At 33.8% G+C, this 25261-nt stretch overlaps 2 protein-coding genes across 4 annotated transcripts in view; one reads left to right on the top strand and one right to left on the bottom strand.

Annotated features, from left to right (window-relative positions):
• The window catches only part of LOC139524234 (trifunctional nucleotide phosphoesterase protein YfkN-like), a 32683-nt gene extending 13350 nt beyond the window's left edge, over positions 1–19333 (bottom strand). For 2 of the 3 annotated variants that reach the window (XM_071318900.1, XM_071318902.1), the window contains exons 1-10: positions 19175–19333; positions 14937–15193; positions 14203–14289; positions 12803–12945; positions 11878–12003; positions 10881–11003; positions 10361–10526; positions 9806–9901; positions 9001–9168; positions 8064–8236 (exon numbers count right to left, since the gene is read on the bottom strand). In XM_071318900.1, coding sequence (XP_071175001.1) covers positions 8064–8236; positions 9001–9168; positions 9806–9901; positions 10361–10526; positions 10881–11003; positions 11878–12003; positions 12803–12945; positions 14203–14289; positions 14937–15105 — 1251 coding nt within the window. In that variant the 5' untranslated portion in view covers positions 15106–15193; positions 19175–19333. The remainder of the gene's footprint in view (positions 1–8063; positions 8237–9000; positions 9169–9805; positions 9902–10360; positions 10527–10880; positions 11004–11877; positions 12004–12802; positions 12946–14202; positions 14290–14936; positions 15194–19174) is intronic. The other variant, XM_071318901.1, reaches the window with a different exon arrangement.
• LOC139524236 (uncharacterized) lies at positions 18919–23846 on the top strand. The gene is made up of 2 exons (XM_071318903.1): positions 18919–19005; positions 22655–23846. Exon 2 carries the CDS (start codon positions 22655–22657, stop codon positions 23657–23659), a length of 1005 nt encoding a protein of 334 aa, XP_071175004.1. The 5' UTR covers positions 18919–19005; the 3' UTR covers positions 23660–23846.
• The last annotated feature ends 1415 nt before the right edge of the window (positions 23847–25261 follow it).

Genomic DNA, 25261 nt, shown 5'->3' with positions numbered 1-25261 from the left:
ATCAACCCAATTTTCCCATTGTGATATGGAACCATGTAAGGGCCAATTACCCCCAAACTCAACCCAACTTTCCCATTGTGATATGGAACCATGTATGGGCCAAGTACCCCAAAACTCAACCCAATTTTCCCATTGTGATATGGAACCATGTAAGGGCCAATTACCCCCAAACTCAACCCAATTTTCCCATTGTGATATGGAACCATGTAAGGGCCAATTACCCCCAAAATCAACCCAATTTTCCCATTGTGATATGGAACCATGTAAGGGCCAATTACCCCCAAACTCAACCCAACTTTCCCATTGTGATATGGAACCATGTAAGGGCCAATTACCCCCAAACTCAACCCAACTTTCCCATTGTGATATGGAACCATGTATAGGCCAATTACTCCCAAACTCAACCCAACTTTCCCATTGTGATATGGAACCATGTATAGGCTAATTATCCACAAACTCAACCCAACTTTCCCATTGTGATATGGAACCATGTAAGGGCCAATTACCCCCAAACTCAACCCAACTTTCCCATTGTGATATGGAACCATGTAAGGGCCAATTACCCCCAAACTCAACCCAATTTTCCCATTGTGATATGGAACCATGTAAGGGCCAATTACCCCCAAACTCAACCCAACTTTCCCATTGTGATATGGAACCATGTATAGGCCAATTACTCCCAAATTCAACCCAACTTTCCCATTGTGATATGGAACCATGTATAGGCTAATTACCCCCAAACTCAACCCAACTTTCCCATTGTGATATGGAACCATGTAAGGGTCAATTACCCCCAAACTCAACCCAACTTTCCCATTGTGATATGGAACCATGTAAGGGCCAATTACCCCCAAACTCAACCCAATTTTCCCATTGTGATATGGAACCATGTAAGGGCCAATTACCCCAAACTCAACCCAACTTTCCCATTGTGATATGGAACCATGTATGGGCCAAGTACCCCAAAACTCAACCCAATTTTCCCATTGTGATATGGAACCATGTAAGGGCCAATTTCCCCCAAACTCAACCCAACTTTCCCATTGTGATATGGAACCATGTAAGGGCCAATTACCCCCAAACTCAACCCAATTTTCCCATTGTGATATGGAACCATGTAAGGGCCAATTACCCCCAAAATCAACCCAATTTTCCCATTGTGATATGGAACCATGTAAGGGCCAATTATCCCCAAACTCTACCCAATTTTCCCATTGTGATATGGAACCATGTATGGGCCAAGTACCCCAAAACTCAACCCAATTTTCCCATTGTGATATGGAACCATGTAAGGGCCAATTACCCCCAAACTCAACCCAATTTTCGCATTGTGATATGGAACCATGTAAGGGCCAATTACCCCCAAACTCAACCCAACTTTCCCATTGTGATATGGAACCATGTAAGGGCCAATTACCCACAAACTCAACTCAACTTTCCCATTGTGATATGAGACCTTGTAAGGGCCAATTACCCCCAAACTGAACCCAACTTTCCCATTGTGATATGGAACCATGTAAGGGCCAATTACCCCCAAACTCAACCCAATTTTCCCATTGTGATATGGAACCATGTAAGGGCCAATTACCCCCAAACTCAACCCAACTTTCCCATTGTGATATGGAACCATGTATGGGCCAAGTACCCCAAAACTCAACCCAATTTTCCCATTGTGATATGGAACCATGTAAGGGCCAATTACCCCCAAACTCAACCCAACTTTCCCATTGTGATATGGAACCATGTAAGGGCCAATTACCCCCAAACTCAACCCAATTTTCCCATTGTGATATGGAACCATGTAAGGGCCAATTACCCCCAAACTCAACCCAACTTTCCCATTGTGATATGGAACCATGTAAGGGCCAATTACCCCCAAACTCAACCCAATTTTCCCATTGTGATATGGAACCATGTAAGGGCCAATTACCCCCAAACTCAACCCAATTTTCCCATTGTGATATGGAACCATGTAAGGGCCAATTACCCCCAAAATCAACCCAATTTTCCCATTGTGATATGGAACCATGTAAGGGCCAATTACCCCCAAACTCAACTCAACTTTCCCATTGTGATATGGAACCTTGTAAGGGCCAATTACCCCCAAACTCAACTCAACTTTCCCATTGTGATATGGAACCATGTAAGGGCCAATTACCCCCAAACTCAACCCAACTTTCCCATTGTGATATGGAACCATGTAAGGGCCAATTACCCCCAAACTCAACTCAACTTTCCCATTGTGATATGGAACCTTGTAAGGGCCAATTACCCCCAAACTCAACTCAACTTTCCCATTGTGATATGGAACCATGTAAGGGCCAATTACCCCCAAACTCAACCCAACTTTCCCATTGTGATATGGAACCATGTAAGGGCCAATTACCCCCAAACTCAACCCAATTTTCCCATTGTGATATGGAACCATGTAAGGGCCAATTACCCCCAAACTCAACCCAACTTTCCCATTGTGATATGGAACCATGTATAGGCAAATCACCCCAAACTCAACCCAATTTTCCCATTGTGATATGGAACCATGTAAGGGCCAATTACCCCCAAACTCAACTAAACTTTCCCATTGTGATATGGAACCATGTAAGGGCCAATTACCCCCAAACTCAACCCAACTTTCCCATTGTGATATGGAACCATGTAAGGGCCAATTACCCCCAAACTCAACTCAACTTTCCCATTGTGATATGGAACCATGTAAGGGCCAATTACCCCCAAACTCAACCCGACTTTCCCATTGTGATATGGAACCATGTAAGGGCCAATTACCCCCAAACTCAACCCAATTTTCCCATTGTGATATGGAACCATGTAAGGGCCAATTACCCCCAAAATCAACCCAATTTTCCCATTGTGATATGGAACCATGTAAGGGCCAATTACCCCCAAACTCAACTCAACTTTCCCATTGTGATATGGAACCTTGTAAGGGCCAATTACCCCCAAACTCAACTCAACTTTCCCATTGTGATATGGAACCATGTAAGGGCCAATTACCCCCAAACTCAACCCAACTTTCCCATTGTGATATGGAACCATGTAAGGGCCAATTACCCCCAAACTCAACTCAACTACCCATTGTGATATGGAACCTTGTAAGGGCCAATTACCCCCAAACTCATCTCAACTTTCCCATTGTGATATGGAACCATGTAAGGGCCAATTACCCCCAAACTCAACCCAACTTTCCCATTGTGATATGGAACCATGTAAGGGCCAATTACCCCCAAACTCAACCCAACTTTTCCATTGTGATATGGAACCATGTAAGGGCCAATTACCCCCAAACTCAACCCAACTTTTCCATTGTGATATGGAACCATGTAAGGGCCAATTACCCCCAAACTCAACCCAACTTTTCCATTGTGATATGGAACCATGTAAGGGCCAATTACCCCCAAACTCAACCCAATTTTTCCATTGTGATATGAAACCATGTAAGGGCCAATTACCCCCAAACTCAACCCAACTTTTCCATTGTGATATGGAACCATGTAAGGGCCAATTACCCCCAAACTCAACCCAATTTTTCCATTGTGATATGAAACCATGTAAGGGCCAATTACCCCCAAACTCAACCCAACTTTCCCATTGTGATATGGAACCATGTAAGGGCCAATTACCCCCAAACTCAACCCAACTTTCCCATTGTGATATGGAACCATGTAAGGGCCAATTACCCCCAAACTCAACCCAACTTTCCCATTGTGATATGGAACCATGTAAGGGCCAATTACCCCCAAACTCCACCCAACTTTTCCATTGTGATATGGAACCATGTAAGGGCCAATTACCCCCAAACTCAACCCAACTTTCCCATTGTGATATGGAACCATGTTAGGGCCAATTACCCCCAAACTCCACCCAACTTTTCCATTGTGATATGGAACCATGTAAGGGCCAATTACCCCCAAACTCAACCCAACTTTCCCATTGTGATATGGAACCATGTAAGGGCCAATTACCCCCAAACTCAACCCAACTTTCCCATTGTGATATGGAACCATGTAAGGGCCAATTACCCCCAAACTCCGCCCAAACTTTCCATTGTGATATGGAACCATGTAAGGGCCAATTACCCCAAACTCAACCCAACTTTCCCATTGTGATATGGAACCATGTAAGGGCCAATTACCCCCAAACTCAACCCAACTTTCCCATTGTGATATGGAACCATGTAAGGGCCAATTACCCCCAAACTCCACCCAACTTTTCCATTGTGATATGGAACCATGTAAGGGCCAATTACCCCCAAACTCCACCCAATTTTCCCATTGTGATATGGAACCATGTAAGGGCCAATTACCCCCAAACTCAACCCAACTTTCCCATTGTGATATGGAACCATGTAAGGGCCAATTACCCCCAAACTCCACCCAACTTTTCCATTGTGATATGGAACCATGTAAGGGCCAATTACCCCAAACTCAACCCAACTTTCCCATTGTGATATGGAACCATGTAAGGGCCAATTACCCCCAAACTCAACCCAACTTTCCCATTGTGATATGGAACCATGTAAGGGCCAATTACCCCCAAACTCCACCCAACTTTTCCATTGTGATATGGAACCATGTAAGGGCCAATTACCCCCAAACTCCACCCAATTTTCCCATTGTGATATGGAACCATGTAAGGGCCAATTACCCCCAAACTCAACCCAACTTTCCCATTGTGATATGGAACCATGTAAGGGCCAATTACCCCCAAACTCCACCCAACTTTCCCATTGTGATATGGAACCATGTAAGGGCCAATTACCCCAAACTCAACCCAACTTTTCCATTGTGTTATGGAACCTTGTGGTATAATGTCAGAACCTTCTGCAGGCACTTTCTAAATGGGATTGATAATTAATTTCTAGAACAATTACACAGTTTATAGATTGAAGATTTACCTGGAAAGGTATCATTAAAAATAAAAACAATATCAAAGTATTGGTTCCTCCAAATAGTCATCTAAATTTTGTAGGTGCAAAAATATCACTCAGATAAACAATTAACATATAAATGTTAAAAGTCTTTATTGACATTAATCCTTAAAATTTTACATTTCACGTAAGTTTTTTACCTCTTTAAATATAAACCCTTAAAGTCATATGAAACCTCAAATTAAAAACAATGATGCACATGATTTTCATAACTAAATGGATAGTTTTCATTATAAAACTTATGTATATGTACTTTTTTCTGAAGGAAATTCTCTAATTTGTCCACATTTAGAAGAAGTTTGCTTTATTTTTATTTGCTTACTTCCAGGAAGCAATACGCTGACATATTTTCCATAAATGCAAGTGACCTTAGTGTGACCCTTCTAGTAAAAATCTGGTGATCGCAATACACATTGATTTACACATGCTCAATATCCATGCTTCTTTGTTGATTGTTTACTATACGGTGACAATCGGTAAACTTTGGCTTCAAAACACAGCATTTAATGAGAAGGGCAAGGGGTTTAACTGTTATGCTGTTATGGGGCATTTTAATTCTTTGTTATCTGTTATTCTAAAAATATATTTACTGTTAGCTGTTATTGTCTTATTCTTTGTTAGCTGTTATAGGACTATTATCTATTTTGTTACCTGTTATTGTGAGAATCTGTTTGCTGTTAACTGTTATTGAAAATTGGAATGTTAGCATTTTGACAGCCAATCTTCCGTAGAAATTGAAGATAATTGAAAATTGTGATTTGAATGGATAATAGTCTCATTGGCACGCTTACCACATCTTCTTACAATGTATATCTATTGGGGTCTTTCTACTGGTAATATCGGGTGGTCCTGTATTTGCAGAAGAATTTCAGTAACATACATCACATAAACATATTAAAATCAATTGGATCCAGGACATTCCAGTATATATTATTATTATCCTTTGTAATTAATTCCGTTGTCTGTGAACATGTAGCATTTTGTACAAATTATAATTCACTTATTACTTGTACAATAACTTATAGTAAGGATTTTGTTATAAAAAAAAGCATTGGTACACCCTATAGATTTTTTTTTATTCAATGACCACATAATAATCTTTCTGCTGTACTATTACACCACTGTCCCTGATTAGGGGAGGATTGGACACCAACTAGCATGCTTAAGTTGACGCAGTCACATTCTGTATGTGCCTATTTCCAAGTCAGGAGCCTGGATTCAGTGGTTTTAGTTTGTTACTGTGTTACTAAGTTTCTCGTTCACTATTTTGTGGATAAATTAGGCAGTTAGTTTTCTCCTTTGAATTGTTTTACATTACTAAGTGGTATGGGTTTGAATTATGGCTTTGGGAATTATACAACATCTTTTTCTTTTAGCATTTATATTATAAGTGCTACTCCCTCTCTTTTCATTTTTAAAATGAAAGAGAACCCTGACCACCATATTTTAAAAGCTTTTTAACTGCTTCACATGGCGAAAATTGAAGCTCAGAAACCATTGAGGCAAATAAAGATGTGTCTTCAGTTTAATTTTTCGACAAATACCCTTTTAAAAATCCTACAGCTTCTACAATGCTGTATCCAAATTTTCCATATTCTATAATTTCACATAAGATGCATGATTGGTGTTTCACTTGGTGTCATCCAAATTTTCACTAGGTCCAATTTCTATTTTACTATCAGAATTGTCACTTGAGTCAATTTCTATTATCAGAATAACCATAACTGGCATGTGTGTGTCAGTTACATGTCCTGTCTCCACTGATCTGGGTATTTTTGTATTTTATAAGTAAGTTTTATCATGAGGTCATTAAATAAAAAAATATATTGTGCATCAATGTTTTTTTTTATTACTTGTAAAGTACAAATGTATATATATTGCTTTTCAGAAATAAAAAATCTAAAAATCAAATTGATAATAAAGTGTCACTGGCTGCACTACTTTCAAAAATTAAATAAAAAAAACTAAATCATTAAAAATTGATCCCTCAAATGCCTTAGATTGAAAATATCCGTATATATCAAAAACAGAAACTAGTAATTTTGTACAGAAAAATTCAACATCCATACTATAACTTATTGTACAAGTTACGGGAAAAAAATCAACCAAGGCAGAACTGCCTCAACGGCCGAAACGTCTTGTTTACACAAATTACAATTTTCTAGGTCCATACCACAAGTTATATATACTAAGATCTACAAGTCATCTACTGGATTGGTCCTGGACAGATTTATTTTCATATTTCATTTACTGTTATCTGTTATTGTCCCTTTTCAATTCCTTGTTATCTGTTTTTCACCAAATCAATTCACTGTTTTGCTGTTATGGGGACCCCCCTTGCCCCCCCTCTTTAATAAGCTGCCATATTTGTTAAATAATAACAGACAGAGAGAAAAATAATTGACGATTATACGATATTTTTGCGTAAAAAATGATAAAATTCTGCACAGAAGACCAAGTTTATGATATATAAATGCATTGGTTCAAGAATTGGATAAACATTAGTTTTCACCAGTCACTAATTTCATATGACTTTAAAATAAAATTTCAAGGATAAATATGTAACTTTTCAACAAACTCAATATAATACCTGTTTCAGCCTACATGTATATGAAAAAAATATTTAATATTCTTTATTAATTTAATTTTGGATGTAACACGTCTTCTGATTGGCTGACGTTGTTTTGTTTATCAGCCCATAGACATAATTTTGTCATGTGACCGTGACGTCATCAACGTTTTTTCCTGATTTTTTCCGGTTTAAAATGGATTTAAGAATTAAATTATAAGAAATGACTGTAATATTTTTCCTGCCTATTCGAAATAACATAAAAAAACATAACACTTTCAATAACCCGCTATGCGGGTTATTCAGTGTGCATCACATTTTTGATGTTATTTCTTCATAGACAGAAAAAATATTAGTCATTCCTTTATTTTCAGAACATTGCTCTGCTTAAAAGTGAACGGCCATCCAATTGCTTATCTTATTTCTAATTAAAAATTTGATCATATGGGTATAAAACTGAAAGTGAAAGTAAAATCAATTTTTACTTCTCATAAAAAAGACACAAGTCAACATGAAAAAAAAATAAAATACTTTAAATTCTTGTCTTACCTTATTCATGTGGATATATTGATCCTGGATTTGTACCAACTCTGGATCAACTCTCTCCCCAGGAGGTTTTGTTGGGTCAAAACCATAATTTATTCCTGCAACTTGTGGAAATCTACCTTCTAAGGCTGGATATTTTGATACACCATTTTCTAAAGCTTCCACCACCTCAGCACCTTTAATTAGATATAAGAAGATTTCGTATGAGTGCCAATGAGACAACTCTTCATCCAAGTCACAATGTGTTAAATATAAACAATTATAGGCCAAAGTATGGTTATGAACACAGAGCCTTTGCTCAAACCAAACAGCAAGCTACCAAGGACTCCAAAATTACCCTATTTTAAGTATATTTGATTTGAAGAAATATGACTTCTGCATTTGAATCAATTATCAGCACTACATGTATGTTTTATGATGATCGTCAATAAAAGTTAATTAATAAAAGGACATTTGGTATACATATTAATGAGACAACAAACCAATGAAAAAAAAAATTAAGACATTTAAAAGAAAATATAATTCAACAGTATAAAGTGTACATTGATTTGTTAAGCAAATTTGTTTTTATCAAAATTTGATATTAAAATTGAGAATGGAAATATTGTTTACATATTCTGGATTGAATTGTTTTACATTTGTTATTTCTCTGCCTTTTATAGCTGACTATGCGGTATGGGTTTTGCTCATAGTTGAAAGCTGTACAGTGAATCTATCGTTGTTAATTTCTGTGTCATTTGATCTCTTGTGAAGAGTTGTCTCGTTGGCAACCACACCACATCAAATTCAAATTTCTACAATTTCTTTGAAACAATGCATAATTCTATTTTTCTGATCCTATTGCAGCTCAATATTTCCTATAATTCTAAGAAACAAATTTCAATAAAAAATTAAAAGATTTTAGTCATAAATTATGAATCAAATTAGAAGTTTACCATACCTGTACATTCAATAACAACTAAATTGTCTACTAGAGGTAGAATGGTCAATAAATCTCTCAGCTTAAATTGTCCTTTTGGATGAATTCTGTCGGATCTAAAGGTCCCCGAGTTCAATAAGGCACAGTCTGCTTTTGATATTTCTAACATTATATCTGTTACAAAATTCCCTGGAAAAAATGTAGGTAAAACATTTAAATTTGTAATTAAATCTACTAGTATATTATCATTTACTACTTACTATTTTAAAAAATTTCACGAATAAAGAACTGTTAATTCAGAAATGATTATGTTCATTTATTGTTGTTATTATTCAAGAATGGACAAAAATGCAAGTATATTCATTAATATTTTGAAAAATCTGCATAGATTTCTGCATAGAGGTTTATGTTTCAGTTACCAGAATGCTAGTCCTTAGTATTGCGATACTCACCTGCATTAATAAAAATCTCACAAATTTTATAAATTAACAGTTTTAATAATGATAATGTGTTTTTAATCTAATGTGATTTCATACATTTTCAACACATATTTAAGAGGTGTTTTATATGTAAAAAAAGAATATGAGTTCCAATTTAAAAAGGAAAGTAGCCTCAAAGGATTAATGTATGCAATGAAATATGTCTTCATTAGTTTTTTTATTTTGCATTTAACAGTCTTTTCTAATTGAATGGAAGTCCTACAAAATGGTTGATGAACTTCAGGACAACTTGAAACTTTCTACATTGTACAAAAATGTGGTGCATCTGTAAATGTATTTAAAAATATTCAAAGTTAAATCAATGGTCACTCATACAATGTTCCTACCTAAATTTGTCTCCATTTTTCTGATGATTTTAAATCTTCCATCCATGTCTACATGTGTAAAACCTAAATGTTCATCCATTTTTTCACTTATCTCTTCTGAAAACAAAAAAAAACAATATTTTTTAAAACTTTTAATATAACAATTATTGCTACAAAAATCAAATCAAAAACATGTGCAATACTCGAAAAAAATATTGTAAAGTATTCTGCAAAATGAAGGTTTACCAAAGTTAAAGATGGCTGAAAACACTTTAACTCCAGATTTTATCTTAGAGTGAAAATTGCAAAAAAGTGAAGTAAGTTTATCAGAAAAATATTAATACCTGGTTATGAAGAAAAAAATGATCAAAGTTTTGCTATGGATTCAGTCTTTTGTTTTTTGTAAAGCTATTGTCTTTGACAAAGTCATTGAAAAATGTTGAACTTTTTCAACAGACTTAACCTAAATGATAACATTGCTAATGACAGAGTATAGGATCGCCTATGTCTTACTTCCATGACTTTTATCACAGGCTTGACAAGCATGTTACGGAAGATAGGAAAGTGTATACCAACCATTCAAATGTGCAACAATCTTCTGTATCTGTGGATCTTCTGGTATACTGGAATCCAAATCTACTCTTTCTACATCTACTTTCAAACCACTAGAGGTAAAAGTTAATGTTATTTTACTGAGATTACGAAAATCTGTTCCACTTTTGACGATATTCTTACCATTTACCTATAAATAAAGAGACAAGAGTGTTTTAAATATATATCCTGGCAAAACCATTAGTACTATGTTAAATTACTATTTAATACTACTTTCATTAATTTGTACATCATTGAACTGAAAATCAAAAATACACAAAAATAGTTCATTACAAAATTTAATAATATATGTATGCATATCTGGTTAAAATAATTAATTCACATCAATTAGAGTATAAATTCTATTAAAATCAATGAGTGAAGGTATGAGGGGACATTTAATTTTTAGAAGTGGGTTGTGTGCCAATTTCTTGTTTCATGTTAACTTTAATATTTATCTCCATTTTTGATCTAGTTTAATAATACAAATCTTAAATATATATACCTCTTCTAGACTATAATCATGATCATGTCCTCCTAGAATCAAATCTATGTCGTCTACATTCTCTGCTAATCTTCTGTCATTAGGTGTTCTCATGTGTGTTAAAGCTATAATGACATCTACTCCCTACAACAAAATATAAATTGTGTATCATTAGTTCATGAATGCTATCACAAAATTTATTCCGTACAACTTCTGTCATTAGATCATCTTTCCCTTTCAAATTAGGGTTAGAGTACCATTTAGGGTTAGGACTAGGTAAGAAGTCTGTTATGATAAGTTAGGGTAATGATTTTGGGATGGGGCTAGTATTAGGTTGAAATTAATAACCATTTATTCCAAACAATGTCATAAATTCTGCATTTGAATGTCCTTCTGACAAATGATATTTTTTTTAATAGCTGCTTTATCATTGGAACAAATACTAAGCAAATCAAATATATACGATAATACCACATAGAATGAAATTCAAAACAGTGTGGCTGTGGCCATTGATTGACACGTTAAATTCATCCATTGACTGGGACAATTTAGGTGAACGTTTGTCTGTAACGACCTCAGCTCACTATGTACTTTTTAAAGACACTTAAACTATGGGGTCACCAAAGGTTCTCAACACCTTAATAAAGTAATTCGAAAAACTAATCAGAAATAACCCGATGTTTTGATTTATATCAATTATATAAATCAAAACATAAAGGTTATTCCTGATTAATTTCTTGAATTATTTTATAATTAAAGGCGTTAAGAAACCTTTGGTGACCCCACAGTTTAAATGTCTATCGTAGGTATGTCATGAACAGTGGTCGTTACAGACAAACGTTCATGTAAATTGTCCCAGTCAATGGATGAATTTAATGTGTCAATCAATGGCCACAGCCACACTGTTTTGAATTTCATTCTATGTTTCTCCTTCTGATAAATAATTTTTATTTACATAAAACAGTAATATCTGCTATATCCTTGGCACTCTAACAAATACTAAGCAAATCAAATGTACCTGTTCTTTTAATGATCTAGTTAGTTCATTCCCTCTTTCTATGTAATCTTCAAATGTGACATCTTCTGGATCTAAAGTTGCTAATGTATCAATCCATTCATGTTCCACTAAACCTATCAACCCAATCTAAAAACAAAATAAAATAGTTCTTAGAAGTTATAATTGTTCATTCTAATGGTTTTATTTGACAACTAATTGCTAGTTATGTTTTGAAAAGTCTTAATATAGGATGTAAATAAATGAGGAATGTGCCCATTGGACATAGATGATGCCCTGATTGCATTTAATGTTATAAAGGGACATAACTCAGAAATGTAAAAGTGACGCTACCTAAAGTTGTGCTTGAATGAGTTTAGTTGTTATAAGCATTGTGTTTAAGTTTCATAACATTTAGTTGAGTCCAACTGAAGTTAGAGAATGGAAACAAAAATTTCAGCACATTTCCTTTGTAAAGGGGCATAACTCTAGAATGGTAAAAGTGACTCCACCAAAATTTTCAATCTTGATCTGTGTTTCGTAGTAATAAGCATTGTGTATAAGTTTCATAACATTTGGTTGAGGCAATATACAGTTAAAGAACAGACACTAACTTTGTGACGTACAGGCGGATGTTCAGATGGATAAAGATAAAAACTATTGACCCCTCCACTAGGGCAGGGGCATAAAAATAAAATATGTCCAAATGTCAAACACATTTCATTATTCCTCACAGTATTCAAGTCTGGTTTTAAATTCAATAGATATTAGTTGAGAAGGTTGTTTACAACTAGCAGTCACACATTTTCTAGCAATTTACTCTAACATGAATGATTTCACTAGATATTTGACTATACAATGTATAAGGCCTGAACATTTTCAAATGTCATACAAAATAATTTTACAAAACATGCAATAAAGTTTTCAATAAAATATCTATGTGTTTCACCTTTATTCCATGTGCTTTTATAATATGCTGTGTTTTTCCATTTGCTAATGGCTTCTCTGATAAATTGTCTATCACATTACTTAATAACCAGGCACAACCCTTTGTCTTGGACATAAATTCCTGTAGATGGTCTACTCCAAAATCTGTTAAAAAAAATATCAGATGTACAATGTATCAAACATGAATAACATTTGGATGGAGAGTTGTCTCATGAGCACTCATACCACATCTTTTTATATCTATATAATATAATGTAAGCAATTAAATTTTGTTGAAGATTTTGAATACTACATGTATCTGATTTAAAATTGTTTGCACAGTAAATTATTGCACTGCAAACTTGTACAATAAAACATTTATAAAATAGCTCAAATTTTTCTTAACATTAATCTTCTAGATATTTTGTGGTTTTATTTTTTTCATTTAGTACTTATATTAGCAACTGCAAACTTATGCTATATTATATGTTACCAAATGTATAAAGAAGCAGGCTATTATTTGAACTTGGAATTATTTTTAATTATGGAATTTGCACAATTTCTTGTGCTTGAAATTTTTAATAGATTCCATGTTTATTTGATATTATAATGTTTTGAGCTGTTCATAACACTTTCCATACAATGTATTTTGTATATATATATATAGTGTTGTGCGCGGCACAGTACATTCTATTGAAAATGTACTATCTTCTTTGCAATAGAAAGTGTTCTGCACAGCACAGAACATTAAAGTATAGAATAAACATGGAATTTATTAAAAAAAAATTCAAACCAAGAAATTATGTAAATTCCATAATTGATAATAATTCCAAGTCCAAATTATAGCCTGTTCAGTGCTATTTTCATTTTTCAGCACTGGGTTGAAAACTTTGTTGGTGAACTGCTTGTCTCAATTCAAGGGTATCATAAGCTAAGTTATAAGTGAATACTTTTCTTAAATTATCTTGTTTTCCTATGGACATGATTCTCTCTGGCTTCATCCAACAATATAAAAACTGATTGCCATGAAAAAGCACAATAATACTGACATGACTGAAGGTGGTGTTAAACACCAATCAATAAATTATCTGTTGATAAATTTAGAGATTATTAAGAAACTAATGTTCCAACTCCTTAATGGAATGTTGACTCTAGATGGATTAGGCTATTCTCTTTAAATCCATTTTTGTTATAAATAACTTTTCACTGTTTCAAGTACTTATACATCCTTTGATTTCAAATTCTGGGGTTTTGAGCATTCCTCATGAAGGTAATTCCAGAAAGCGCTTCCCACATACCAAATTTTAAAAGTATTTTATTTATATTTAGCAGCATATTTGATAAATGTTAACTTTATATGTTATCAAATGTAAACTATTTTTTCTACGATACATTGTATTTGATAATGGTGTTGTTTCTTACCAAAGTCATGATTTCCAAATACAGCACACTGGACATTTAAGCTGTTAACAATAGGTATCATCTGGTCCCCTTTCATAAAAATACTCACTGTAAACAAAAATGTATATATGTCATGAACATGTACAATTTAAATGAAATGTTGTCAGTTTATTGTAAGCAAAGCAAAGTGTGGACACAGAATTAGTATTCTAATAAGTTTGAATGTTATAATATTATCAAAAATGATATTTACATCAAACAACAGGCAAAATGCATTCACTAAGGCCAGTAACAATGAAGCTGTTGCATAATTATCCACCCTTCTTGTAGATGATTTTGTGAGACGTAATCATGTGCTAATTGTCACTTCTCAAGTACTGTGTACTGTACATGTGCTGTCTACTGAATATGACATGTTTTAAATTTGTTCTTTAAAAAAAAAAGAAATCTAGAACATTGTAAAAAGAGACATGTTGTTCATCCTTTAAAGAATGTTATCTTTATGACAGATACTTAATATAAAGAATAAAGAAAAATGACCACAAAAACCAGGGGAAAAAAATGAATATATCCTCTTTCTATGCTCTCATGGGCATTTGCTGAAGACCAAGGCATGTTTACCCTTAGATTTCCTTTCTGATTTTTTTAGTTTGTGAGTTTCTGTCTTATAGATGTATACCAGTACTTAAATTCTCCTCTTTTAAAATCACATATAAATTTTACCATGTCTACCTTATTATAAAACCATTACTTACTAAGTGATGGATTGAGTATATCTCCACTAAACAGTACTACAGGGTTTAATTCTTGACAAGACTTAATATATGATGCCATCCTTGCTGCCCCTCCTTTTGGCTCATCTTTCTGTGGTTCAATGTTGTACACATCATTAAAGTGGATAATGGTTAATGATTGCCTACTCATTTTACTGCAGCAAGTCTGATAGTATTATAAAGTATCTTCTTCTTTGTTCTTGTTCTCCTGTACTTTGATCACCATGTGATTGTCACTTCTGAAAATATAAAATACATGTGTTTAGGTAGTAATAATTAAACGAGACATGTTTTTCATGGCAGACTACCAAAATAAGAAATCTTTTGTAATGAATCCTGTACATTTTCCACAATAACCATACAGGCAATGATTAAAATTATTCAAATTTTCTGCAGAAAGTCAATTTTAATATGAGTTGTTTCAAAATGAATTTGAAGTCCGAGCACCAAAACCAAATTTTCCTCAATCTGGCTTAAACAGTTGAATAAAAATAGTTCTTTACAAATACATGATATATGAAATTAAGAATGGAAATGGGATATATATATATATATTATATATATATATTGTACAGTACACATGCAAATCACCAAAGTTTTGAGAAATGGGACATACATGTACATCCTATTGCACATTTAGTGACATATTTTGAACTCTGAATCATGCAATACTAATTGTACAGCAGCATGAATCTTCAACATTCAAATCATAGATATAAGAAGATGGTATGAGTGCCATTGAGAAAACTATCCATCCAAGTCACAACTTGTAAAAGTCTCAAACCATTATAGGTCAATGTACAGTCTTCAACATAGGAGCCTTGGCTCACACTTAAGAGCAACCTATAAAGGGCCCCAAAATGACTAGTGCAAAACCATTCAAAGGAGAAAACCAGCAGTCTAATATATATAAAAACGAGAAATGAGGATCAATTATGAACCACATCAACAAACGACAACTACCGAACATCAGATTGCTGTCTCAGGACAAGTGCAAACAAATGCAGTGGGCCGTGGATTTTAATGTTTTAATAGCTACCAACCATCACCCTTATCTGAAATAATAGTGAAACATCACAACTTAATATATTTAATAATCTAATATTTTCTTTGTAAACAATCACATGAATAAAAGCTTTTTTTTCAATTTAAACTCTGATTCTTATCTTCTTTTAGAAACAAATATAAGTACAGGGATATTTTAAGTTGATCAGGAAATAAGCCGAAATTAATCCTTCACTGTCACTGTCATGACTGTGTGTATTTGGAAAATTAGGTGTGTATCATGCGTTTAGGGATAACAATCTACCATATAATATATGTACATGTATCACTTTATGTAATAAACAGCTGCGACACGAGCGCATGATAGGCCTGTCGTCTTGTGTGTGAAGTTTTATGCAATAATCATAAATAGTTTCTGAGATATGGCACGACATGTTGAAAACCCCCCCTTTTTTTAACAAAAAATCAATAACTCATAAATAAAATTTGAATCATCACAAAAAAGTATACAGATCTTTAGATTAATATATAACTAGGAAGTGTGTAAAGTTTTAAGCAATAATCATAAATCTACCATATATATGTATCACTTTATGTAATAAACAGCATACAGATCGTTTGACCATCATAAGAAACAACTATGTTAAGTCTCATGAAATTTGGATAAGTCGTTCTCAAGTTAAGGTGCAACATGTTTACACCTGACATATAGACAGAAGCCGGACATTTGTATACCATAATAGACCCGTCAAAATTTTGACAGCGTATAAAAACTACATTCTGTACATGCGTAATGGAATGATCAATTTTAAGAGCATAAGTACATTGTATGCTCATACTCTAAGCCCCACATTGTCACTGTGCAAACGAAATCTCACCAGGTTCCATGGAATATATATATATAATGAACTTAGCTAATGTTTAACTGCCCTTTTTAACTGAAACAGAGAACAAAAATTGATTCACTGAATAAATAAAACAGTGGAAAATGGAGAGAACATTTAATTTGGATATGGTGATTTTTACTTCTGTCTCAAGAGAATTGTTGATTTAAGCATTTAAGAAGACTTTTGAATTTCTGGAAAATTTTAGGAGGCTCTAATAAACATTTTAATTAACAATGATTAAAACTATCAAACATTTTCAATTTTTTCTTTTCTTGTGCTAAAATTTACAAACATTAGATTATGACAAAAAAAGAGAAAACAGAAATATATAAGTTAACAAATGTATGAATGTACCTGTGTTATGCTACCAGAGGACATGATCAATAAATCTTTGTTCTGACTAGTTCAAATAATTATGACGTCTAAATGAAAGGCTATTATAATTTTTTTCTTTGACACCTTACTTAAGGCGTCAAAGAAAAAAATGAAAATAGCCTTTCAAGACGTCATAATTATTTGGACTATGTTCTGACATGTTGTTTATTGTGCATGAGATAAAATAAGAAACTATTTATAACATTGTGACTATTCAAAGATTTTTTACTGATTATCATTGATGCCTGTATGCATGGTATGACTGATAATAAATAATAATTTACCTTCTTGTTTAATATGGTTTTAACATTTATGGGTACACATAAATCATGCAAATGCATGTACATTTCGTTCTAGCTTTATACATGTTATATACATTGCTAATGCAATGTATTATGTAAATCATAGCACTGGCAATGACTGGCAAAACACATAACCTTGATATCCTAATTGGCAACTGATATCAGAAATCATATATTTTAGCACAGACATTACTTGCAACACAGATAACCCAACTAGTGAAAACATTTAACATAATTGGTAAAACCATAACAGATGACCTTACTGACCACACTGATACTGTAATCAACACAGAAAGCATAATTATAAATGGTAATAAAAATACCAGATGTCAGACTGTTAATTACATCTTTACACTATAATATCTATTGGAAGTTGGATGTGTGCTGATGAATATTTTTGTCTTAGTTACATGATTTTTTCTGTTTTGCTTTAAACTAGCTGTCAGTAACTCCCAGTACTCTCTGGCATATTGTTGTCTTTTTTGTTGCTAGGAATGTATAAATTATTGCCATGATTGGTTACAATTACTTGATTTGAACTTTGGTGGATATTATATATAGCTGTCTCATTGGGAATCATACCCCATTTCCTTATTTTCATAAAATTGCAACTGGTACAACATGTACAACAATGTACATGTAATCTATCTGGCACTTAAAGCATAACACAGATAACACAATTAGCATAGTTGGTAATATGTCAGTTACTGCTAGTAATACATGTACATCTTAAAGTTAATTTATGTATAGGTTTGCCTTAATTCTTTTTTGTTACCTATTCTGAAATGGTCTTGTGCATTTTTGCACCTATCCTTAGTCTCTGGCCTTAAATTGTCAGTCTTGTATCTTTTTTTTAATTTCAGTTTATTTATGTTTTGAAGTTTAGTATGCATGATGTCCATTTTCTCTGAACTAGTATACATTATTATTTAAGGGCCAGCTGAAGCCTAGCTGTGGAAACCGTAGCTCTTAGGTCCTTATGTTATTTTTTGACTGTTTGCGGACCATAGATCCACAAACAAGCTGAAGCCCACCTCTGGGTTTGAGATTTTTCGCTGTGTTGAAGTCTTGAAGACCCTTTGGTGGCCTTTGGCTGTTTTCTGCTTCATGGTCAGGTTGTTGTCTCTTTGACACATTCCACATTTCAATTCTTAATTTAAATTTTAAATATCAACAATATATGATACTGAGGCATTTTTTTAAAATTGCATGGAAGCTTTGATCACTTGATGATGTTGATGCACATACATGTACATCATGTACATGTACTGTGAATAAATGATAAGATTTAAACTACCTAACATTTAACTTAAAATCAAACTGCTATTTTATAAGTAATTTTCTGTTTCATCTACTTTTGTGGTTGTGGTGGTTTTTAGTTAAATCATTAAACATATTGCATGGCCAGTCACTCAATAACTTGATATTAAGGGAAAACACCTGTCTAGTCACACAATCGAAAGTTAAGAGAGATATCAAAACGTAAGTACAATTATATAATTTGATGAGAGTTCCATATGGATCAACACCCTAACACATCAGTTTATATTATATTCTGTGGATGGAACTCTTTCCTGGTCGTCTGCACGCCAGCTCGGTCAGATTTTGGCACGTTGAAAACTTATTTTGACTATTATGATTATGCTCTTACCACCGCAATTACGTCATTTTCTGATTTAGAAGTTTCATTTCATATACTCTTTTAAAATCTATGCATGTCCATGGATTATTTTCTTTTTTTAAACTGTTCGTTCTGTTCGCAAACTTTTCATTGAGGTTTCATTACATAATTATAATCTCCGGAACAGTTGCCGGAAATAATAAGTTAATTTCCGTGCGGATATGATTTCGTAATAAATCTTTATACCCTTTATATATTGCTAATGATTGGTCAGTCGATATCATTTTGAAAGTTCAAACCATAGCCTGTTTAACATGTTTAATTTACACAGGGCCAAAAGAAAAAAAGTATTATCATATGCTTGCAGACTAAGATAGAGCATATTCAGGGTTAAACATCTTATGATGCTTGGTTCTGGCCAAAGTCTGAACATCGTACGCTGTGTTTATTTCACTTCAGGATTAAATACGAGACCATGTTGAAATCCTCTGAATTTTGAACTTGAAAGAGTCTTAATAAAATACATCTCAGTATAAAAAGTTTTGAGCACTGTGTGTTTGTTTGTTTCACATTGGCTAAAGGTACACTGTATTTTAAGACATGCGCGTAGCTATGTTTACGTCAAAACGCCCGGGCGTACACATGAATTTGGGTTAAAAAAAATATTTTAATCTCAATAATTCAAAAAAATCTGGTATATAGCACATCAGTCTTGTAAATCTTTCTTACAGATCTTGTAACTGCGAACAAAAGGTGACGAAATTTACTTTTCAATCAGATACATTATGTGATAAATGTCTTAAGTAAAATATTGGCATACGGACTTATCTTTTGGCAATTAACAGGTGGCATCACGCCCTGTGATTAATATTTTCTACATGACCAATTTGAAAAACCTTCAGATATTGACGTGAAACTTAGACAGAGGTTAATAATCCTGATAAAAAAAAAACAAAAAAAAAATGATGAAAGTGTTTGATTATTTAAAATCCTGTAATGGACAGATAAACGGACTAAAATTTCGCATGAAGCGGTAATCCCAGCCTCCAGAACCACAGTTATTCGGAACTCTTTACGAATTTTTATATGCACCTAAACATTTGTTCCGAGAACACAGTTATGTCGTAGTGCATTTCTTTTAGATAATAAATGAAAATTAAAAAAATCCAACATGCCCTTGTGCGCGTTCTCAATAATTTTGTTTACTAGTAGTACTATTTTTAATAAGCTTCGTCGGCTCTAACAAAAAATATGGTTGAAATCTTTTGACAGCTTCCGAAATGTTACTTTTTGACCTTTTTTAGCTGAACCAATTAAATAACTACTTTGCTTTGAAATGCATGAAACAATTTGTTTTACAGTGTAATTTCATCCCCGCCCTTCTTGTTATTTAGTCATTAAACATGAAGAAATAAATTTGAAAGTAGTATGAAAAGATTGTTGTCAAGTAACCAGGAACACATTGTTCACACTATGGTCTATTTTCAAAGGACGATAACTGTGTTCCAGGACCAATGTTCAACTTGCTATTGACTATTTTTTTAATGACTGAAATGAGCTCCCCATCTCGAACCCACTTCTAGTAGGTGTTATAATCTGGATCCGATTGAGGCCTTCAACCAACTCGCCGAGGGTTAGGGCGTACACTTAAAAATAGTCTAGCTACGCCACTGTAAGAGACATACCGTCATACTACAGTGTGTTAGTAAACATGCCTCTGTGTCCGTGTATCATTTATCGATTCAAAGTTTTAAAAATATTTGAAATATAAGTCAGAGATCGAGTCATTGAAGTGTTTCAAAATCTGGTCTTCCTTATTAATTTCAGTTCGACTTAACTTAAGAAACTGCATATTTCTCAGTTTCACCCAGCAGATAAAACAAGTTTGTCTCCTGTATTATATTGTATCTAGTTTTCAAAAAATATTGTTTTCGTTTTGATTTCAGTATTTTAGTAAATTTCATTTCGTTTCGTTCCCGTCTTAATTACATTTCGCACTTGTAACAGGTACACAGGCACTTGTCTCAGAATCCCCCCCCCCTTTATACCTTAATATAACATTAAGGTATGAAGGGGAAAAAAATTCTGAGACAAGTGCCTGTGTGTTATATTAAGGTATAAAGGAGAAAACAAATCTGAGACAAGTGCCTGTGAACAGGTATTCACTTTTTAGTCCTTTCCCCTTTCCTACATTTTAAAAATCAACAACAAAAAATCAAACTTTTAAAAAGCGAAATGAAAAATTAAAAAGAAAAAGAAATAGGAATTTTGATATCATTAAGTCATTAAGGTTTGATAAAAATCGACCAAACTAAAAATTGAAAACTTTTTAAAATTTTGAATTGATGTGTTACACGGACCACGATGCTAATAACGCATCTTCTATTAATTCCTTTGAGCCTGAAGTAAACAAAGGACCACACAAATAATTAGGGTTGCTTTTCACATTAACATTTTCTTTCGTTATAGGCTTAGCAATGTGGAGTTGATATAGCTCCTAGTTGATACAATATGCCACATCTTGTTTTTCTTATAATGATTTTTATGATATTGAATTATTGCTTCCTATGAAGGTCCTTGATGATAAAGTTATTGCTTTATTTATTAAACGCCATCATGATTTGAAATATTTAGACATAGACATAGACAACCGCAAAAAAAATAATTCTTTAATTAAACAATTCATCTGCCAGTATAGACATATATTGGTAACTTTGAATTCCGCTGTCCGTCAGTGAATTCTTGCCTTTGGTCGCCGCCTGCTTGACATGATGCGGGCTTACTTGTTTGCTGGATGCCTTGATAAATGTTGCAACATTTCGACCCATATCCAACACTTCATCTCATTTCAGTTGCAGTACAAATTTTCGTCCCTCATCTCTATCTGCAGTCATTTTTTTGGGGTAAAACATACATTTGTATACCTATTAGATTTCATGATAATTGATTTGTTGTTATCCGGAGTATGAATTAATTATTTGCCACTGAACGTTACGAGAATATAGAAATAACCTTATTGATTATGTAGATTATGTAAACATATTTGATATGCTGATTTTGCCCGTGAACCATTCCTTCCACAGAGGTATTGTGATCTTGGTCCTTGCTGAGGCATTATTTTCCTTTGCCTCACTAGAAAAAGGGTCACCATTCCAGTCATTTACAATTTGATTCTATATGGCTAAAACTGAAATGACACGTACAATTTATAATGGAGAACGAACCTAAATTAATCTGAAACAGGAACAAAGAAGTTGAGAAAATAAAAATAAAATGTATTGAAAGAAGAACAAAACAAAAACCAAATAAAGTAATATAGAATAACAAACAAAACAAAACAAGACGTACCAATGTTACTGCGTGTGAAACGCATTTCAGAATTTGATCCACATGTGCAAGTCCAGAAGAGAAGTATGAAACTCTTCCGTATTTTAAATCACTAGTAGTAATTAAAGGTTTTTTTCACTGTATTATATCTGATTATATTCAATAATTTTCTCTCTTTTTCAGATGGCAGGAAACAGAGCGCCATCGGTGATTACGTATTTTAACCATTCTGGCGAAGGGGATATCTTAGTACAAAATGTATATGTACCTAAAGATCTTTGCGCTAAATATACTTATTATTGTTGTCTTAATTGGAATATGGGTGGAGTTGGAGGGGGATACTGTGGAATACAGTGTCACGAGGATGGTAACTGCTTCATCTGTTCTTTATGGGATCCTCCCGTGGGAACACAAAGGTCGATAGAATCAGTTTTCAAGTCGGACGGAAATTCGTTTACAGAACGATTTGGCGGGGAAGGAGAAGGGTTAAAGTACATGAACTTTGAACACAGATGGGAACCAGATCAATGGTACACTTTGGTTGTTCGAAGATGGGACCAGAATGGAAACACGCACTTTGGTCTCTGGGTATATGATACACCAAAATCAAAATGGATACGAATGATAACTATGGCTTTTCCAGTACCCGACATATATTTTTTAAGTCCTGTAGCTTGTTTTGTTGAAGATTGGCATGGAAATGGTGAAAATCCACGTGGAGCAAAGTACAAGGGTACCTTTAAAAGAAGCAAAGATGGAAGCTGGGAATGTTTGAAAAATTGTCAATATTTGGTAAACCAAGAAGACGCGTGTAAAAAGTGGAATAACAATTTCAGAATTGAATCAGAAGACTGCGAAGAGCTAATGATGCAAACGGGAGGAAAAACAGCACCAACATGTGATGACACAAGAGGTCAAATTACTATGGATACCAACTTATGCCGGCCAAAAATACCTCCAACAAGTTTTGAAGTAGTGAAAGTTACAGAATCAGCAATCGAATGGAATGTAAACGAATCGAGCACACCTCAATTTTCTTATTGCATCTCCATAAATGGGTCGGAGATCGAATCAGCTGTAGATCCGAGTTGTAGGAAAGTTGAGAATCCACGTTTTCAGGGAAGTACAATTGAAATAAAACTTCAGGATATTTTAGGACAGGAGGTTTCACAAGTTGTTACAGGATAGGATCGTGAATTAACAAGTAGCATTGTTTAAGCTCTGCTTTATACATTATAGGATATAATCTTTTTATTTGATTTTAATGATGTTCTCGGCTTTTATGCAATCATCAATCATGTCTTACTTATACTATTAGCTTAATCTTGCTTACATGTAATTGTATTGTTTAAGAAAAGAATTACCTTACAAAATATGCCGTTTGAATAGGTTTCATTAGGGCTCTATAGTGATAAACATAATGAAGATGGATTATAGTTAAAAACAGTGTAGTGACCCCCAGGTGTCAATATTAATAAACAAAACAAAAAACTATTATTGCACATACATAACACTACAAAGACGAGTAAGAATAGATAAAGGCTTGCTTAAAATTAAAAAAAAGTGTCGGTCATCAATTTGTAGGAACATATGTCGTCTAACAGGTGACCGTGTATCTGTATCTGCAGATACGACGAACATGCATATAGGTGACCTGTTTAGCTACAGGGTATCTTGGATCTATAAAGTCTCTGATCAGCATTGTATTATTTCTAAACGCCAAACTAATACAGCAAAACTAGGATTTTTGTTTTATACCAAATACACTATTCACCCTGAACTTTTCCAGGAGAAAAATGGACGATGCTTTAAATTGTCTAAAACAATGCAGTTGTTGTCATAATGCGAGTATGGTCTTCTCGTATATTTCATGATGGTACGACACTTAACCCTTAACGAGAGGGAGTATGCTTGATTTTCATATGATGAAGACAATCATTCGATCAAATTAGTTGCAGTCCGAGGCTAAGCGCTTGAATGTCAGTAACTGCAAGTAGTCTTTTTTTTAATTTGTTTTTTTACCTATGTTCATCATTATCATTTTGCTTACTAATAATTTCTCCTGTTTCCTATTCTAACACGGATTCGGACATCTTTAAAACTGAGCTTTGCTGTGCGTATTGCCGTGTGTCTAAAATGTCCTGTACAAAGACAGGAATATGGCCATTGTTATATAATAGTTCGTTTCTGTGTGTGTTATATTTTAACGTTGTGTTTATGGTGTGTAATTTGTTTCCTCTTATATTTGAGTGTGAATTCGCATTGCTATAAGACGTGTCACAGTACTTTTCTATCCCAAATTCATGTATTTAGTTTTGATGTTATATTTGTTATTCTCATCCGATAGTGTCTAATGCTTAGTTCGTTTCTCTGTGTGTGTAACGTTTTAATCTTGTGTCGGTGTTCTCCTTTTATATTTCATGCGATTTCCTCAGTTTTAGTTTGTAACCCGGTTTTTTTTTTCTTTTTTCTATCGATTTACGAGTTTCGAACAACGGTATACTACTGTTGCCTTTATTTGCCTATTCCACATTAGCTAGAGGTACAGAGGGAGGGTCGAGATTTCTAAGTCCGCATTTAATTCTATTATAGTCTACCAGCAGTGTTGTTTACCCACTGGTGTACATGATATTTGAGTATGAAAACTTTAATCTAACCTTTGTTTTAAGCAGTCAAACAATCCTTTTGTGTGATTATTAATTATTAAAGTATCTTAATTTCAATCAAAATAAAGTATTTAACGCTAAGTATAACAATGACTGTGTTATTTATAAACTCTAACCGTCACAA

Source organism: Mytilus edulis, chromosome 5, assembly GCF_963676685.1.
Source record: "Mytilus edulis chromosome 5, xbMytEdul2.2, whole genome shotgun sequence".
NCBI lineage: Eukaryota > Metazoa > Mollusca > Bivalvia > Mytilida > Mytilidae > Mytilus > Mytilus edulis.
Note: the sequence above shows the minus strand (reverse complement) of the source record. Positions and strands in the feature narration are given on the sequence as shown.

Excerpts from the sequence above, each read along its gene's own strand:
- LOC139524236 (XM_071318903.1), top strand. The coding sequence starts at position 22,655 with ATGGCAGGAAACAGAGCGCCATCGGTGATTACGTATTTTAACCATTCT.